Source organism: Somniosus microcephalus, chromosome 13 (genome assembly GCF_052327205.1).
Source record: "Somniosus microcephalus isolate GS21.2 chromosome 13, FLI_Smic_1.0, whole genome shotgun sequence".
Taxonomy (NCBI): Eukaryota; Metazoa; Chordata; class Chondrichthyes; order Squaliformes; family Somniosidae; genus Somniosus; species Somniosus microcephalus.
The window spans coordinates 187,796,098-187,816,230 of NC_140999.1; the positions used below are offsets into that span (position 1 = coordinate 187,796,098).

Here is a 20,133-nt window from a genome sequence, read left to right on the forward strand (position 1 = left end):
AAGTCGCACCCGCACACTGCTCCAGCCAATAGGCTTCTTAAAATGACGCACTGTATACAACTGAGCTATTTCCACTGTTTTAGGCGACATAAGAACATAAGAACATAAGAAATAGGGGCAGGAGTCGGCCATTTGGCCCCTCGAGCCTGCTCCACCATTCAATCAGATCTTGGCTGATCTTCTACCTCAACTCCACTTTCCTGCACTATCCCCATATCCCTTGATTCCCTTAATATTCAAAAATCTATCAATCTCTGTCTTGAATATACTCAACGACTGAGCCTCCACAGCCCTCTGGGGGAGAGAATTCCAAAGATTCACCACCATCTGAGTGAAGAAATTTTTCCTCATCTCAGTCCTAAATGGCCGACCTCTTATTCTGAGACTGTGAGCCCTGGTTCTAGACTCCCCAGCCAGGGGAAACATCCTCCCTGCATCTACCCTGTCAAGCCCTGTAAGAATTTTGTATATTTCAATAAGATCACCTCTCATTCTTCTAAACTCTAGAGAATATAGGCCTAGTCTACTCAATCTCTCCTCATAGGACAATCCCCCCATCCCAGGAATCAGTCTGGTGAACCTTCGTTGCACTCCCTCTATGGCAAGTATATCCTTCCTTAGGTAAGGAGACCAACACTGTGCACAATACTCCAGGTGTGGTCTCACCAGGGCCCTATATAATTGCAGTAAGACGTCTTTACTCTTATACTCATATTGCTCTTCAATGCTGATTTTTTTTATCCCAATGCTCTTCCTCACCTGAAATCATTCTGTTCCTTATCTTCGTTTGTCTTATTCTGGCAGAGTGAATCCCATCCATCAAGACAACTTCCATTATCAGGAATACTCCAATTGCCAGGGGCAGCTTCATCTTTCAAACTGAGGAGTGCGATTGACTGAGAAACAGAGACACACTGCTGTAGAGAAAAAAGGAAGAACATTTAGCAACACAAACACTAGAGCAGCGTCTATCATTCCTCATTCCTGCCACTGATTCCTGTGGTTGTTACTGTCTGGAGACGTTGGCCCAGAAATTCGGGTCGGGGGGGCTTCCCACGGGTGTAAGCCCCCGACCTGCACTTACCTTGCGCGCCGGCCGTTGAGCTCTGGGCCCCCGTGGAATTCCGATCCGGGGCCTGGTCCAGCTGCCGGCGCGCAGTGCTTGCGTGTCCCAGGGGCGCAGTTAGTTCGATGCGTCCCCTGGGATCACGTGGGCCATGGGCAGCCAATCGGAGCAGGGAATGTTCCATTCATAAGTCTTGACAGGAAGACCTGTCAAGACTTATAAATACTACAGCCCCAAAATAGCAGTAAACCTTCAAATACATTTTTTTTTAAATCACATTTTTTAAATAGACTATAAATTACATTAAATAACTATTTTAAACAATAATTTAAATTTTTGAAAAAAATAATTTTATATTCTAACGGGGCTAAAAATAAACTTACCTTGCTTTAAAGTATTTAAAAATAATAAACCTGTAGAAAAAATGTTTTAATTTTAATTAATTCACCACTTACCTTGTAAAAAGCAGGCCTTACGTCTGCTTTTTACATTTCTAAATCCTGCAGGCTTACCCTTGCGTGAAAACCTGTAAAAAAAAACTAATTTCGATGCGCACGCGCTGCCTCCCCCGCGCACGCGTTCGACCTCTGAACCCCTGCTTTCAGAGGATCGGAAGTGCCGGTTTCCCGCGCATGCGCAGTGCATGCAGGAAACCGGGCACTTCCATTCGGCCTACGGGTGAGTACCCCGTGCGTACTCACCCGCGGAGACCCGAATTTCTGGGCCCACAAGAGGCGGAAGGGCATCAAGAGGCATGCAAAGAAGAACACGTCTAGACAATGTGACGGAATGGGCAGGTTTAATAACAAGAGCTGATCCCACCCACCCTGTTTAAAAATTAATTCTTGGGATGTGGGCGTCGCTGGCGAGGCCGGCATTTATTGCCCATCCCTAGTTGCCCCCGAGAAAGCGGTGGTGAGCCGCCTTCTTGAACCGCTGCAGTCCGTGTGTTGAAGTTACTCTTTGTAACGATTTTGATACAACTGCTTGCAAGGTCAGTTCAGAGGCTAGTTAAGAGTCAACTACATTGGTGTCAGGACGTCAGGCTTCATTCCCTAAAGGACACTAGTGAACCAGTTGGGTTTATTATGACAATCAAAACGACTTCATGGTCACTTTTACTGATACCAGCTTTTTTATTAATTTCCTGATTTTTAAAACTGAGTTCAAATTCTCAAAATGGCATTGTGGGATTTCAACTCTCATTCTTTGGAATACTAGTCCAGTAACATAACCCATGCAGAGACCAGGAAGTAAGGAGTGTACTGGAGAGGTGACTCATAGAATAGTATAGCACAGAAGGAGTTCATTCAGCCCACTGGGCTTGTGCTGGCTCTTTGAAAGATCTTGGTTGTAGGGCTGGAGGAGGTTGCAGAGATAGGGAGGGGGCGAGGCGATGGAGTTGATTTGAAAACAAGGATGAGAATTTTAAAATCGAGGTGTTGCCGGACCGGGAGCCAATGTAGGTCAGCGAGCACAGGGGTGATGGGTGAACGGGACTTGGTGCGAGTTAGGACACGGGGCAGTGAGCACAGGGGGTGATGGGTGAACGGGACTTGGTGCGAGTTAGGACACGGGGCAGCGAGCACAAGGGGTGATGGGTGAACGGGACTTGGTGCGAGTTAGGACACGGGGCAGTGAGCACAGGGGGTGATGGGTGAACGGGACTTGGTGCGAGTTAGGACACGGGGCAGTGAGCACAGGGGTGATGGGTGAACGGGACTTGGTGCGAGTTAGGACACGGGGCAGCGAGCACAGGGGATGATGGGTGAACGGGACTGGGTGTGAGTTAGGACACGGGGCAGTGAGCACAGGGGGTGATGGGTGAACGGGACTGGGTGTGAGTTAGGACACGGGGCTGTGAGCACAGGGGGTGATGGGTGAACGGGACTGGGTGTGAGTTAGGACACGGGGCAGTGAGCACAGGGGGTGATGGGTGAACGGGACTGGGTGTGAGTTAGGACACGGGGCAGTGAGCACAGGGGTGATGGGTGAACGGGACTGGGTGTGAGTTAGGACACGGGGCAGTGAGCACAGGGGGTGATGGGTGAACGGGACTGGGTGCGAGTTAGGACACAGGGCAGCGAGCACAGGGGGTGATGGGTGAACGGGACTGGGTGTGAGTTAGGACACGGGGCAGTGAGCACAGGGGGTGATGGGTGAACGGGACTGGGTGCGAGTTAGGACACGGGGCAGTGAGCACAGGGGGTGATGGGTGAACGGGACTTGGTGCGAGTTAGGACACGGGGCAGTGAGCACAGGGGGTGATGGGTGAACGGGACTGGGTGCGAGTTAGGACACGGGGCAGTGAGCACAGGGGTGATGGGTGAACGGGACTGGGTGTTGTGGTAAACCATTGTTTGTATTCCACTGTGTACATGCCTGGACATGCCTCGGCTGACTCCTCCCACAAGTCCTAGTATAAAGGTGACTGCTCCCCAGCCCTTTGTATTCTGGACCGGTCGACCACTCGAGGCAGACCTTCATTCTTTTGTTAATAAAAGCCTTTAGTTACTCTCTTAACTCTCAGTCTTTTATGAGTAATTGATAGCGCATCAGGTGTGAGTTAGGACACGGGGCAGTGAGCACAGGGGGTGATGGGTGAACGGGACTCGGTGTGAGTTAGGACACGGGGCAGTGAGCACAGGGGGTGATGGGTGAACGGGACTCGGTGTGAGTTAGGACACGGGGCAGTGAGCACAGGGGGTGATGGGTGAACGGGACTTGGTGCGAGTTAGGACACGGGGCAGTGAGCACAGGGGGTGATGGGTGAACGGGACTCGGTGCGAGTTAGGACACAGGCAGCGAGCACAGGGGTGATGGGTGAATGGGACTTGGTGCGAGTTAGGACACGGGGCAGTGAGCACAGGGGGTGATGGGTGAACGGGACTCGGTGCGAGTTAGGACACGGGGCAGTGAGCACAGGGGGTGATGGGTGAACGGGACTGGGTGCGAGTTAGGACACGGGGCAGTGAGCACAGGGGGTGATGGGTGAACGGGACTTGGTGCGAGTTAGGACACGGGGCAGTGAGCACAGGGGGTGATGGGTGAACGGGACTGGGTGCGAGTTAGGACACGGGGCAGTGAGCACAGGGGGTGATGGGTGAACGGGACTGGGTGTGAGTTAGGACACGGGGCAGTTGAGTTTTGGATGAGCTGAAGTTTATGGAGGGTGCAAGGTGGTAGGCCGGCCAGGGGAGCATTGGAATAGTCTAGTAGCTATACTTGCTGAAGTTTGGCCAGTTTTTTCACGGTGGTTCTGTATCCACCAAGTATTATGTTGACCATCCCCAAGTTGATTTATCATTTGGTTTTCGGGCTGGCAGAGACCCCAACAATCTGAGCAGAGTGTGGTTCAAGAACCAAGAACCAAGGACCAAGGGGTGAAGGGGTGAAGGGACAAGCATGGCACCACTTTGTAATAGCCAGCCTCCAGAACGGTGACAGGCCCGTTAGCTCAGCCTATAGTCAGTGAATTGTGATAGTTTATCTATCCAATAATGTTGATTCCGATGAAACTCTGCCTGAACTTCTCAGCAACAGTGAACCTTAGAATCAACTTCAAAGTCAAAGCTCCCATGTGACATTTCCTTTTCCCACACTCTTTAATCTTGTTGCCTTTCCGAGAAAGATTGCCAAATCAGTGCTAACTAATGCCAAGTTTAAGAGGAGATTTGTATTGTGGTTTAATCTGTATCCTTTGAACTGAATTAATGCTGTCCAGACTTAATTTCCGTTGAAAGGATATTGTTACCATGCTAAGATGTATTTGCAAAAAACTTTGCTCCTTTTTTATTCATGAGGTGCATAATAACAGAGTGAGGTGCTTGAACTGATGGTGTCCACCGCCCTGTGAAATATTAAATTGAGAAGCTCAGACGAAGGCCCGTGATGCGGAACGCCACTCGGGTCACCAACTCTGGTTGGACGTATTCCTGGAGCTGTCATCACATTAACGATTTGGAGGAGGGGACCAGGTGCAACATATCCAAGTTTGCCGATGATACAAAGATGGGAGGGAAAGCAGTGAGTGAGGAGGACATAAAAAACCCGCAAAAGGACATAGATAAGCTAAGTGAGTGGGCAGAAATTTGGCAGATGGAATATAATGTTGGAAAGTGTGAGGTTATGCACTTTGGCAGAAAAAAATCAAAGTGCAAGTTATTATCTAAATTGAGAAAAACTGCAAAGTGCTACAGTACAAAGGGATCTGGGGGTCCTGGTACATGAAACACAGAAGGTTGGTATGCAGGTACAGCAGGTGATCAGGAAGGCCAATGGAATCTTGGCTTTTATTGCAAGGGGGATGGAGTATAAAAGCAGGGAAGTCTTGCTTCAGTTATACAGGGTACTGGTGAGGCCACACCTGGAATATTGCGTACAGTTTTGGTTTCCATATTTAAGAAAAGATATACTTGCTCTCGAGGCAGTTCAGAGAAGGTTCACTCGGTTGATTCCGGAGATGAGGGGGTTGATTTATGAGGAAAGGTTGAGTAGGTTGGGCCTCTACTCATTGGAATTCAGAAGAATGAGAGGCGATCTTATCGAAACATATAAGATTGTGAGGGGGCTTGATCGGGTGGATGCGGGGAGGATGTTTCCACTGATGGGTGAGACTAGAACTAGGGGGCATAATCTTAGAATAAGGGGCTGCCGTTTCAAAACTGAGATGAGGAGAAACTTCTTCACTCAGAGGGTAGTAAATCTATGGAATTTGCTACCTCAGAGAGCTGTGGAAGCTGCGACATTAAATAAATTAAAAAGGAGATAGACAGTTTCCTAGCTGATAAGGGAATTAGGGGTTACGGGGAGCGGGCAGGGAAGTGGGCGTGAGTCTAGGTTCGGATCAGCGGAGCAGGCCCGAGGGGCCGTATGGCCTACTCCTGCTCCTATTTCTTATGTTCTTATGACCTCCTGCCTCCAACTGTCCCGCCCCCCACACGCTTCCGCCATTGGTCGCCCAACATGTCCATCCTTGACTGGCATGCTTTATTGCCACCCCATCCACCACGTTTGATTGGCACCGCATCCACCACCTTAAACATTCACTCCCTCCACCACCGGCGTACCGTGGCTGCAGTGTGTACCATCTACAAGATACTCAGAGGTCGAACCCCAAACCATCATCAACACTTTCACCGAAGCGTACGAGAGCATGGGTCTTACACTAAACATCCGTAAGACAAAGGTCCTCTACCAACCTGCCCCCGCCACACAGTGTTGCCCCCCCGATTATCAAAATCCATGACAAGGCCTTGGACAACGTGGACCACTTTCCATACCTCGGGAGCCTACTGTCAACAAGGGCAGACGTCGATGACGAAGTCCAACACTGTCTTCAGTGTGCCAGTGCAGCCTTCGGTCGCCTGAGGAAGAGAGTGTTTGAAGACCAGGACCTCAAACCCGGTACTAAGCTCATGGTCTACAGGGCAGCAGTGATACCCACCCTGCTGTATGTCTCAGAGACATGGACCATGTACAACAGGCACCTCAAAGCACTGGAGAGGTACCACCAACGCTGCCTCCGCAAGATCCTGCAAATCCATTGGCAGGATAGGCACACCAATGTCGGTGTTCTTGCTCAGGCCAACATCCCCAGCATCGAAGCTCTGACCACACTCAATCAGCTCCGATGGTCGATCACATTGTCCGCATGCCCGATACGAGACTCCCAAAACAAGCGCTCTACTCAGAGCTCCGGCACGGCAAGAGAGCCCCAGGTGGGCAGAGGAAACGCTTCAAGGACACCCTCAAAGCCTCCTTGAAAAAGTGTAAAATCCCCACCGACACCTGGGAATCCCTGGCCCAAGACCACACAAAGTGGTGGAGAAGCATCTGGGAAGGCGCCGAACACCTCGAGTCTGTTCGCCGGGAGCAAGCGGAAGCCAAGCGCAGGCAGCGCAAGGAGCGCACGTCAACCCAAGCACCCCACCCACCCGCCCCTTCAACCACCGTCTGCCCCACCTGTGACAGAGACTGTAGGTCCCACCTTGGACTCATCAGTCACCTGCGAACTCACTTTTAATGTGGAAGCAAGTCATCCTCAGTTCCGAGGGACTGCCTAAGAAGAAGAAGAAGCGCTGCAGCGACTCGCCAAGGCTTCTTCGGCAGCACCTCCCAAACCCGCGACCTCTTCCACCTAGAAGGACAAGGGCAGCAGGCGCATGGGAACACCACCACCTCCAAGTTCCCCTCCAAGTCACACACCACCCTGACTTGGAAATATATCGCCGATCCTTCATCGTCGCTAGGTCAAAATCCAGGAACTCCCTCCCTAACAGCACTGTGGGAGTACCTTCACCACACGGACTGCAGCGGTTCAAGGCAGCGGCTCACCACCACCTTCTCATGGGCAATTAGGGATGGGCAATAAATGCTGGCCTTGCCAGCGACGCCCACATCCTGTGAATGAATAAAATAAATCCTCACGGCACCCCGCCTTCCCGCGGCCAATCGGAAAGTGAATAGACTTCATTAACTGACTGGATGATTTTTGACTCTCAGTCAAACGGCCTTTTACTCCCATCTCATTTATGACTAATAACCAAAGTGTTCAAAGAATTTATTTTTAAAAACCCCATTTTTTTAATGCCCTCCCTATGATTTTCTTCTCCCAGGTGTTGCTGGCTGCAGTGCCCAGGAGATTAATCTTCAATTCCTGGGAGACTCCCGGCCAATCCCAGAAGGTTAGCAACCCAAAACTTTGCCAAAGTTAACAAGAATAAGATGGAGAATGGGATAAAATCAGGAAGCAGCGATGCCGAGCTTGGGGTTTAACAACCTTTCGGTGGAAGGGAAAAGTGAGCGTAGATAAGGAGTCCCATACTATTGAGGGAAGCATTGGGGTATTGGATTGTACAGGAGCAGAAAAGGCCATTGCTGTCCATCTGGTGGGTCCCAGTGCTTGGGAAATATCCCCTAATATCTCTCATACCCTCCCGTTAAATCTTTCTCCGGGTACTTCTCCAACTCTGTCTTGAATTTGCTCATATTCCCCCCTTTCCCCCCTCCGAGGAATCTTTGGGCAGTCCATTCCATGCACCACCCTCTGTGTAAAGTAGTTAAATCCAGTCACCCACCCTCTTCTCAGTTTAAGGCTCTGTCCTTGGGTTGTAGAATCTGTGACTCTGTTAAACCTACTTGGGGGTAGAAATTCGCCCTGCGCGGTCGCACAAAACGGACGGTATCCTAAAGAAAGAAATGAAGAAAGAAAGACTTGCATTTCTACGGCGCCTTTCACGACCACCAGACGACCCAAAGCGCGTTACAGCCAATGAAGTACTTTTTGAAGTGTAGTCGCTGTTTTGGATAAACACTTCACTCAAGATTCCCCAATGATTCTTTAAACGTTAGTTTCTAACCGTAGGGCTGTGTGCTCTGCTCTGTATGTAGTCGCAAGATGAATGTTTGGAAATGATAATAAATGAAGTTAATTGCCAGACACATTACTGTCTCTAGCTTTACGAATCTGTTATTAAAAAGGGTGTAAAGAATTAAACTATCCCAACGGGCGGGTAGTTGGACTCTGATTTTCAATGAGGCGGGAGTAAGGTCAGGAAACGCCCCAGCGTCAGGTTCCTGGGTCTCCGTTAGCAGCGGGTGGGAAACGGTGAGCAGTGAGCAGGTCATTTTCCGATGAAGCAGCCACTCTGCGCGAGGCTAGCCGGTGGCGCCCGTATCCGAGCCGGTGTAGCGCCGGGATCTTACACCTCGACAGACGCAAAACCCACAGGGGCCGACATTCCACTAGGGGGGTTCTACCCATCACGCACTGTAACTCCGGCGGGAGACTGGCAGAACCTCAGAGCCGTGCTAGGTGGTGAAATTCAAAAACAAAAGAAAATACTTGCATTTCCACAGCGCCTTTCACAACCTCAGGACATCCCAAAGCGCTTTACAGCCAATGAAGTACTTTTGAAGTGTAGTCACTGTTGTAACGTAGCAGCCAATTTGCGCACAGCAAGCTCCCACAGACAGCAATGTGATAATGACCAGATAATCTGTTTTTAGTGATGTTGGTGGAGGGATAAATATTGGCCCCAGGACACCGGGGAGAACTCCCCTGCTCTTCTTCGAAATAGTAGCCAGGGGATCTTTTATGTCCACCTGAGAGGGCAGACGGGGCCTCGGTTTAACGTCTGGTCCGGAAGACAGCGCCTCCGACAGTGCAGCGCTCCCTCAGCACTGGAGTATTAGCCTAGATTTTTGTGCTCAAGTCCCTGGAGTGGGACTTAAACCCACGACCTTCTGACTCAGAGGTGAGAGAGAGTGCTGCCCACTGGGCCACGGACAGAAAAGAAAATCTGTCGTGGTCTAAAACGAACTGCTGATTCGCTATCGCCTGTTTTGTGCTTTCACTGGAGACCAGTTCCCCCCCGCCCAGCCCCCCCGCCCCGGCCCCCCCCGCCCCCCACCCCACCCCACAAGTGTCTTTTCCACCCAGTTGCAGTTATCTAGAATAAATCAGTCTGATATATACACTGAACTGCTTTTTCATTATTACAATGTCTGCCACATTTGAAGCTTATTACAGGCAATATTTCATCCATTCATTTATTTGATCATTCTTAGGAAGGATGATTTTCATTTAATTTTGCCATCTGCACCCAACACACACTTAAATGACTGATTAATTCTCCTGCTGTCACTTTTACAAACGCCAATCTGCTAATTGAATCAAGAATCTAAATATCGAGCGAGTTTAACACCCCGTTTTTCATACTTGTTGTAGTCTTGCCAGTGTCAGTTTATGGCTTATGTCCCGTCGGGATCACAGCAAATCCAGATTATAAAGGGCTGAGCGGATCGCACAGCAAGGTCCCACAAACACAGGAGGCTGCGTCAAGCTGGTCGGTGTGGTGGGAACAAGTGGCTTGGTTCAGGCACATGCTGATTTTCAATCTGAAGCAGAAACCAGCACGAGTTTCAGACCCGTCTGTGGGCATCTGAATGAAAGTAAGGGTTGGGGAGGGGCTCCCACAGGAAATGTTTCAAGGGTCAGTTCGACCACACCATCTGACATAAGAAAACTACGAGGCACTTGGTCTAAGTGTTAAACAAAGCTTTAATCAACTGTTTTGCAACATGGAGATCTAGTTGTGTCCTTCACTAGTTCCTGTTAAAGAATGTCCTGCACAAGCTGGGCCCATGCTCGAGTATTTATACTCTCCCTGGACAGCGCCACCAGCAGGCCGCCCAGTTTTATTACACAAGTCATTTTCACATGAATGACAAGATTCATGTCACCATCCACCTCCAACGCCTCTCCTCCGTTGTCCAGCTCAGTGGGACTGCCCTCGCTTGGTTCCACTCTTCCCTATCCAATTGTAGCCAGAGCATCTCCTGCAATGGCTTCTCTTCCTGCCCTCACACCGTTACCTGTGGAGTCCCCCAAGGATCTAACCTTGGCCCCCACCCCCTCCTCTCCCTCATCTACATGCTGCCCATCATCCGAAAACATGGTGTCAGATTCCACATGTACCCAGCTCTACCTCACCACCAGCTCTCTCGGCCCTTCCACTGTCTGCGAAGTTAGCCTGTTGGTCCGACATCTGGCATTGCATGAGCAGCCACTTCCCCCCAGTTAAACATTGGGAAGACCAAAGTCATCGTCTTTGGACCCTGCCACAAACTCCGCACCGCTGCCTCCGATTCCACTCCCCCCCCCTCCCTGGCCACTGTCTCAGGCTGAACCAGACAGCTCACAATCTCAAGGTCCTGTTTGACCCCCCCGAGCTGAGCTGCTGAACCCATATCCTCTCCGTCATAAAGACCGCCTACTTCCACTTACGCAACATCACCCATCTCCCCCCCCCCCTCCTACCCGCCTCAGCCGATCTATTGCCGAAACCCACAGCCACCTCCATCCTCGCCCATTCCGATGATCTCCTGGCTGGGGTTCCCATCCTCCGCCCCCCCGTAAACTTCAACCTATCCAAAGCTCTGCTGCCCGTATCCTACTCCGCACCGAGTCACACTCGGCCATCGCCCCTCATGAGTGCACCATCTTCAGCCACCCTGCAACCCACCGTGTAAACATTCTTCTACCTGAAGGAATCGCTGTAAATGCAAGCTGCTGCTGTTATATTCTGATAGTAAAATACTGCGGATGCTGGAAATCCGAAATAACAACAGAAAACGCTGGAAATACTCAGCAGGCCAGGCAACATCCGTGGAGAGAGAAACTGAGTTAACGTTTCAGGTCGATGACCTTTCGTCAGAACTGGAAACAAGCAGGAAATGGAAAGCAAGTTTAGGGGCTGGGAAAAGGGGGAGGGGATGAAAGAACAAAAGGGAAGGTCAGTGATAAGATAGAAAGCAGGAGAGATTAAGAGACATTGAGAGATATTCAAGGCGAGAGGAGGTGGTAATGGGACAGGTTAAGGAATAAAGGATGGCTCTAGATGGGCTGTGAATTGCGCTGGGAGAGTGAAGGACAGCTGCCATGTGGGAGGGAAGAAGATAAAAGGGGCCAAACAGAAAGTGTGGATATATCCTGCCCTGTTTATTGATGCTCCCTTTGTTGTACAATTGCTGGCTGGCACTGACCCCAACAGTCATGTGAATGAGGTGATGCTGCTCCCTCTAGAGGTGACCAGGGCCACTTCAGGCAGTGCTTTCCCCAAAGCTCCTCTGGCCATTGCAGTAACATTGGCGTCAAATGCAAATTAAAACAAAAGACTACCTATTTCCCACACGACAACAGTGACTACACTTCAGAAAGTACTTCATTGGCTGTGAAGCACTTTGGGACGTCCGGTGGTCGTGAAAGGCGCCGTAGAAATGCAAGTCTTTCTTTTCTTTCTTTCAAGGGGGGGGGGGGCTGGGAAACTGACTCTGCAATGTAAATGGGGTGAATTCCGTGCTCCCGGGAGCCCCGGTACACTGGAGGGCCACTTGAAGTAGAAGTGCTTCTGTAAGGTGTCAGCCGTGGCTCAGTGGGCAGCACTCGCCCCTCTGATTCAGGGAAAGTCTCGGGTTCAAGTCCCGCTCTCAGAGATCGAGAACGGACGCTCCCAGTGGCAGTGCTGAGGGAGCGCTGCACTGCCGGAGGTGCCGTCTTTCGGATGAGACGTTAAACCGAGCAAGGAGGAGGAGGAGGGGGGGAGTTCTCCCCGGCGTCCTGGGGCCAACATTTATCCCTCGACTAACATCACTAAAAAAACAGATTATCTGGTCATTATCACGTTGCAGTTTGCAAATTGGCTGCTGCGTTTCCCACATTACAACAGTGACTACACTTCAAGAAGGCGTTGGATATATATCTTAAGGCTAAAGGGATCAAGGGATATGGGGAGAAGGCAGGGACAGGGTACTGAATTTGGATGATCAGCCATGATCTCATTAAATGGCGGAGCAGGCTCGAGGGGCCGAATGGCCTACTCCTGCTCCTATCTTCTATGTTTCTATGTAAGTACTTCATTGGCTGTAAAGCACTTTGCGACGTCCGGAGGTGCTTTATGAAATGCAAGTCTTTCTCCTGAGGGTTAATTGATGCTGTATTAACTTCTTTGGCTGGAAGCATTGTTCTGCACATCTGTGGGGCAGCAAAAAATATCTTTTAATCGCTGGTCCCACTTGAGGCTTTTTAATTTTGCATTCAATCCTCTGGTCCTGTACTCCCTGTCCAAGTTAAATATCCTGCTGACAGCTACATTATCTCTGCCTTGCAGCATTTATGATCACTGTGGTTTGCTTTGGACCGGAAGGATGCAGGATAAGATACCCACCAGCAGCATAACACTGGACCACACACCACCACAGTAGTGCCCGAGATCTCAAGCCATTAATATTCCCAGTTCTCTCTTAATAGGTTGCGTTTGTGCGGACAGTTTGTGTCAACTAAATAGTTTAGGAAGGTACCAGAGGGGGGTCACAATCTCAAGTTAAATAAAGGTCAGAACCAAGGTTCCCTCTTGAAGTTGAAGCGGTTTTTCCAATGTTAAATTTTGCGCGAGCGCGAAACCGTGAATGGGCCACGCAGCCCCTTAAAGGGGCCGCGCACCTGCCCCCCCCCCAAAAAGAAAAATTAGGGTTAATGTTGGCCAGAGCTAGGTTAGATGTTAAGAGGCGGTCCTTCCCAATGTTCCCTTTAAGCTGCGCGGCCACGCAGCGCTCCAGGGATCCCGCGCAGCCGGCTTTTCAATGCAAAAACCGCGCATGTGCGGTATTTTGAATGGGTTGCTCAGTCCCTTAAAGGGGCCGCGCGGCACCAAAAACAATTACAGGGAACATTGGTTCTTTCCCCAGAGAATAGAAGACAGATTTTTGAGCAACAGGGGAGTCAAGGGTTATGGGGAGCGGGCAGGAAAGTGGAGTTGTCCTGCTCCTACTCCTATTTCTTATGTTATGAAACGTGGAATCATTGCAAGGCTGTTATCTTATTCTGATTCCAGATGGCGATTATAAACCATTCAATGGAATTATCGCCTTGTAATGTCTCCCAGTAACTTGTTGCCTTTCCTAGTTACTTATTAACCAATGTGTGACATGTTTAAGAAATAAGTCCCTTATATCTATTATACCTGGAGCTGCATTTCCGTACGGGGTGTTAGTGCTGCTGGAGGGCGGGTTGGTGCAGGGCATAGAAACATAGAGATAGGAACAGGAGTAGGCCATTCGGCCCTTCGAGCCTGCTCCGCCATTCAATGAGATCATGGCTGATCTTCGTCTGAGATCATAGCTGATCTTACCAGTTCAGTACCCCGTCCCCGCCTTTTCTCCGTAACCCTTAATCCCCTTAGCCTTCAGAAATATATCCAATTCTCTCTTGAAAATATTTATTGAATTAGCCTTCACAGCCCTCTGTGGCAGGGAATTCCACAGGCTCACCACTCTTTGAGTGAAGAAATTCTTCCTCATCTCTGTTTTAAATGATTTGCCCGCTATTTTTAGACTGTGGCCCCTGGTTCTGTGCTCCCCGGCCATTGGAAACATTCTCTCTGAATTCAGCCTGTCCAGGCCTGCCATAATTTTATATGTTTCGATGAGATCCCCTCTCAATCTTCTAAACTCCAGTGAGTACAAGCCCAAACTATTTAATCTCTCTTCGTAGGTCATTCCCGCCATTCCAGGTATCAGCCTGGTGAATCGCCGTTGCACTCTTTCCATGGCAAGAACATCCTTCCGCAGATGGGGCGACCAAAACTGTACACAATACTCCAGATGCGGTCTCACCAGCACCTTGTACAGCTGTAGTAAGGTATCCCTATTCCTATACTCGAACCCCCTTGATATGAAGGCCAACATACCATTTGCCTTCTTGATCGCCTGTTGCACCTGCATGCTCTCCTTCAGTGACTGGTGCACAAGAACACCCAGGTCCCTCTGCACTTCCCCATCTCCCAATCTATTGCCATTTAGATAATAATCTACCCTCCTGTTTTTACCCCCAAAGTGGATAACCTCGCATTTATCCACATTATAGTGCATCTGCCACGTATCCGCCCATTCCCCCAACCTGTCCAAATCGCACTGTAGCCTCCTGACATCCTCATCAGAGCCCACCCCTCCTCCTAGTTTAGTGTCGTCAGCGAATTTGGAAATATTGCATCCAATTCCCTGATCCAGATCATTTATATATATTGTGAACAGCTGGGGTCCCAGGACAGATCCTTGCGGCACCCCGCTGGTCACTGCCTGCCACTCCGAAAACGAGCCGTTTATTCCAACTCTCTGTTTTCTATCCGCCAGCCAGTTCTCTATCCACGTTAATACTTTGCCCCCAATCCCATGAGCCTTAATTTTGCATGATAATCTTTTGTGTGGAACCTTATCGAAGGCTTTCTGGAAGTCAAGGTACACCACATCCACTGGCTCTCCCCCATCTATTTTACCAGTTACTTCCTCAAAAAATTCCAGCAGATTAGTCAAACACGATTTACCCTTTGTAAATCCATGTTGACTCTGTCCGATCCTTTCCCCATTTGTCAAGTGCTCCGCTATTTTATCCTTAATAATGGACTCTAGCATTTTGCCCACAACCGATGTAAGGCTTACTGGTCTATAATTCCCTGCTTTCTCTCTACCCCCCTTTTTAAATATTGGGGTAACATTAGCTACCCTCCAATCCACGGGTACTGTTCCCGAGTCAATGGAGTTCCGGAAGATGATCCTTAGAGCATCTGCTATCTCCAGGGCCACCTCCTTAAGTACCCTAGGATGTAGTTTATCAGGCCCCGGGGATTTGTCGGCCTTCAGTCCCCTCAACTTACCCAACACCATATCCCTAGAGATACTAATTTCTGTCAGCTCCTCCCTCTCATTAGTCCCTATGTTTGCCGATATTCCTGGGAGGTTATTTGTGTCCTCCTTTGTGAATACAGAACCAAAGTATGAGTTTAATTGGTCTGCCATTTCCTTATTCTCCATTATATATTCTCCCGAATCGGACTGCAAGGGACCGACTTGGGATTTTACCAGTCTTTTCCTCCTGATATACCGATAAAAGCTTTTGCAGTCTGTCTTTATGTTTGCTGCAAGTTTACTTTCGTATTCTATTTTCCCCTTCCTGATTAATCCCTTTGTCCTCTTTTGCTGTATCTTGTACTGCCCCCAATCTTCCGGTCTGGTGCTTTTTTTTGCCAGTTGATATGCCCTTTTTTTTGATTTTATGCTGTCCCTAATTTCCCTCGTTATCCACGGTTGAGTCACCTTTTTAGGTTTATTTTTATGCCAAACCGGTATAAACATGTTCTGGAATTCTTCCATTCTATCTTTGAATGCTTGCCATTGTCTCTCCACTGTCAATCCCCCCAGAAACACCACCCAATCAATCTGCTAGTTGCTCCACCGTGTGCCCGACCCCTGCCTTCCTGGGTCAGGGGGTCATAATACATGTAGGGCGGGCTCCTGGCATTAGCAGAGAGAGCCTGCCAATGGAAGCCAGGCAGATCCAGCGGCGCTGCTGCAGGGAGGAGGGTGGGAGAGATGGGCTTGGGGGCATAAGCCCCCCTGAATACTTCCGGCAAGGTTTGGCAGAAGGGCTCCGAATCAGCCCTGAATATCCGTTGCCGATGTGCAGCGGGTAGAAGAGAGGGAGAGGTTGCTGGCACCTGGGTCCTCTCCCTCCATCCGTAGCTCCACTTCCCTTCCTGTCACTGCCGATATTGGTATCGCCAACCCGCCCCCCCCCCCCCGCCTCCTCTGTTCTTACCTGGGGTAACTGCATGTCAGTATCAGCCATGGCTCAGTCGGAAGAAATCTTGCCTTTGAGTCAGATGGCTGTGGGGGTGGAGCCCCACTCCAGAGACATGACCTCAAAATCTAGACTGACACTCTGGAGCAGTGCTGAAGGAATGCAGCACTGTGGGAGGTGCCGTCTTTTGGATGAGATGTTAAACCGAAGCACTGTCTGCCCTTTCAGGTGGGCGTAAAAGATCCGACGGCACTATTTCAAAAAAAAGAGCAGAGGTGTCCTGGCCAATATTTTATCCCTCAACCAACACCTAAATACAGGTTATCTGGTCATTATCACACTACTGTTTATGGGAGCTTGCTGTGCACAAATTGGCTGCCGCGATTGCTACATTACAACAGCGACGACACTTCAAAAGTACTTCATTGGCTGTAGTGCGCTTTGGGACGTCCTGAGGTCATGAAAGGCGTGACAGGAAACTCTTTTTTATCCGGCACCGACGGGACCGGCGTGGTGCCGGTTGGTCAAAAAGTCCGGATTACAGAGATGTATACTTACCAAGGTACGAGAGCCCTGTACACGGCCACAGGTGCAGGAGCCCCGGTTACACGGCACTTGTGCAGGAGCCCCGGTTACACGGCACTTGTGCAGGAGTCCCGGTAACACGGCCACAGATCCAGGAGTCCCTGTTGCATGGCCACAGGTGCAGGAACCCCGGTTACGGCCACAGATCCAGGAACCCCGGTTACACGGCCGCTAATACTGTATATAGTGAAACTTACCTGAACCTACTCCTGAATTTTGCTGGTTAAGAGAGAGTTTCCTGTATATCAATCCAAGTTCTAGCATGACTCCTGTAAAGCAAGCTTACTGTGTCACTGAGGAGGCCCATTGTTGGGCGCCGTGGATTTTCAGGCTGGTCAATTCCACCTGGCGATAAGAATTAATGAAGGGCTTTTATACAGCTCTTCAGAAATAATCTAACCCTTGTGTTAGGCTTCCTGCGCAGGCTCTAAAACCTGTGTCAGAAGTTTGGCACACAAAGGGAACTCTTGTCCTCCCCCTTGCGCTTGCAATTCAGCTTGTTTACTCCGCTCTGTACTCTAACTTTAACAGATACATTTCAAATGTCACCAGGGGCAGATTACACTACTGTGAGTTGAATCCACCCTCGAGCCAATGCGTTATAGAATAGAAAATGCATAATAGAAGGACCACACCACCCCTTCTCTCGAAGGACAAGCCAGACCTCATGTTTATATAATTATTCCTATTGATCGAACACTATTAGAGTATATACATTGATCATATAGTTGTGTAGACTAGGCTTTAGTGCAGAAGATTAAGGGGTGATCTAACTGAGGTGTTTGAGATGATTGAAGGAGCTGATAGGGTAGAGAGAGAGAAAAACTGTTTCCTCTGGTGGAGGGAGTCCGGAACAAAGGGGCATAACCTTAAAATTGGAGCCAGGCAGTTCAGGGGTGATGTCAGGAAGCACCTCTTCACACAAAGGGTGGTGGAAATCAGGAAGTCTCTCCCCCAAAAAGCTGTTGAGGCTGGTGGTCAACTGAAAATTTTAAAACTGAGATTGATAGATTTTTGTTCGGCAAGGGTGTTACGGGTTACAGAACCAAGGTGGGTAGAATCAGAGAGTGGTTACAGCACAGAAGGAGGCCATTCGGCCCGTCGAGCCCGTGCCAGCTCTCTGTAAGAGCACTTCAGCTAGTCCCACTCGCCCCGCCCTTTCCCCGTAGCCCTGCAAATTTTTTTTCCTTCAGGTACTTATCCAACTCCCTTTTGAAAGCCCCGATTGAGTCTGCCTCCACCACCCTCGCAGGCAGTGTATTCCAGATCATAACCGATGGAGTCGAGATACAGAACAGCCATGGTCTAACTGAATGGCAGAACAGGCTGGAGGGGCTGGACGGCCTCCTCCTGCTCCTATGTCCCTATCACAGTTGGGCATTAATGTATTCGAGAACTAGAGTAATTATCCGTCTCTAACTGCTTGCTTGCATTGGGTCTAAAGCTGATCCAGTGAGTTCCCCTGAGACTGACACTGTTACACAGCAGCCACTAAACCCCTGTACAGTCTGCACTTTTTTGAAAGTTTCTGAATTTAAATTACCTGATGATTCAAATTCTTTTCAAGCACTAAATTCTCGCTTCACTGAATTATTTACATTGCGTAATTCAAATTAATTGGATAATACAATTTATTTTTGCTTGAATAAAACGAATTTAAATGATCAAGAATTGAGCGTTATTATTATTTTAAACACCCCCCCCACCCCAGCTAATTAGCATGTTACCCTTCGATTCCTTTCATTCCACCATTTTGTCCATTCAGTCGCTGGAACAGAGTCATCCACTGGGAACATACATGTGGATGAACTCGTGCTCATCCAAAACCCGGCTGCCCGTGTCCTAACTCGCACCAAGTCCCGTTCACCCATCACCCCCTGTGCTCGCTGACCTACATTGGCTCCCGGTTAAGCAACGCCTCGATTTCAAAATTCTCCTCCTTGTTTTCAAATCCCTCCATGGCCTCGCCCCTCCCTATCTCTGTAATCTCCACCTCTTCTCCAGCCTATAATCTCCCTAGTCCTCTGTGCTCCACCTATTCTGGCCTTTTGAACTTCCCCAATTTTTAAATGCTCCACCATTGGCGGCCGTGCCTTCAGCTGCCTGGGTCCTAAGCTCTGGAATTCCCTCCCTAAATCTTGTTTTCAAATCCCTCCATGGCCTCGCCCCTCCCTATCTCTGTAATCTCCTTCAGCAACCCCCCCCACTGAAATATCTGCGCTCCTCAAATTCTGCCCTCTTGAACATCCCTGATTATAATCGCTCAACCTTTGGTGGCCGTGCCTTCAGCTGCCTGGGCCCAAAGCTCTGCGACTCCCTCCCTAAACCTCTCCGCCTCTCTTTCCTCCTTTAAGACGCTCCTTAAAACCTACCTCTTTGACCAAGCTTTTGGTCATCTGCCCTAATTTCTTATGTGGCACCGTCTCAATCTTTTGTGTTCTAAAACTCCTGTGAAGTGCCTTTGGACGTTTTACTACATTAAAGGTGATGTATAAATACAGGTTGTTGTGGTTTCCAGAAACACGTGTTCAGTAAGAATGGACCAGGAATCCCGAGGTGGTGAGCTCAAATCTCACTACGACAAGGTGTGAAAATGAATTCAATAAATCTGGTGACTTGTGAGGTGTCACCAGAAAAATAATGACCATTAAAATTGTCCGATTTTCATAAAAACACTAGTTCACTGATTCCCTTCAGGGAAGAGATCCTACCCCCTCCCCCCCACCGAGTCTGGCCTACACGTGAATTCCAGTCCCCACAATGTGGCATAGTGGTTAGCACGGTGGCATAGTGGTTAGCACTGTTGCCTCACAGCGCCAGGGACCCGGGTTCAAATCCGGCCTCGGGTGACTGTCTGTGTGGAGTTTGCACATTCTCCCCGTGTTTGCGTGGGTTTCCTCCGGGTGCTCCGGTTTCCTCCCACAGTCCAAAGATGTGCAGGTTAGGTTGATTGGCTATGATAAATTGACCCTTAGTGTTAGGGGGATTAAATACGTGGGGTTACGGGGATCGGGTGGGATATGTGTCGGTGCAGGCTCGATGGGCCGAAATGGCCTCTATCTGCACTGTGGGGTTTCTGTGATTCTGTGACTCTTAAGGCTGGATTTTGTTAATGGAAGCGAGTTGGAGGCGGGACAGCTGCTTGTCATATCAATGTCCCGCCTCCATCCTCGCCTGACCAATCAGAGGGATTTCCCCCTGATTGAGCTTGTTAAGCCCGCCCTGCGGGCTCGGCAGGCCAATTAGGGAGGAAGTCACTGACAGATCATGTCAACGTCAGACGTGCTATCTATCAAGACTTCTTGAAAGAAGAAATGACAGCATTTGACAGCTCTGTGAAGCTGTC

The 20,133-nt window shown here is 49.5% G+C and overlaps 1 protein-coding gene across 1 annotated transcript in view; it reads right to left on the minus strand.

Moving 5' to 3' along the window:
- Nucleotides 1-20,133, minus strand: part of matn4 (matrilin 4) — a 103,416-nt gene that overhangs the window by 50,450 nt on the left and 32,833 nt on the right. Inside the window, exon 2 of the mRNA XM_086005843.1 lies at nucleotides 760-917. Coding sequence (XP_085861969.1) covers nucleotides 760-871 — 112 coding nt within the window. The 5' untranslated portion in view covers nucleotides 872-917. The remainder of the gene's footprint in view (nucleotides 1-759; nucleotides 918-20,133) is intronic.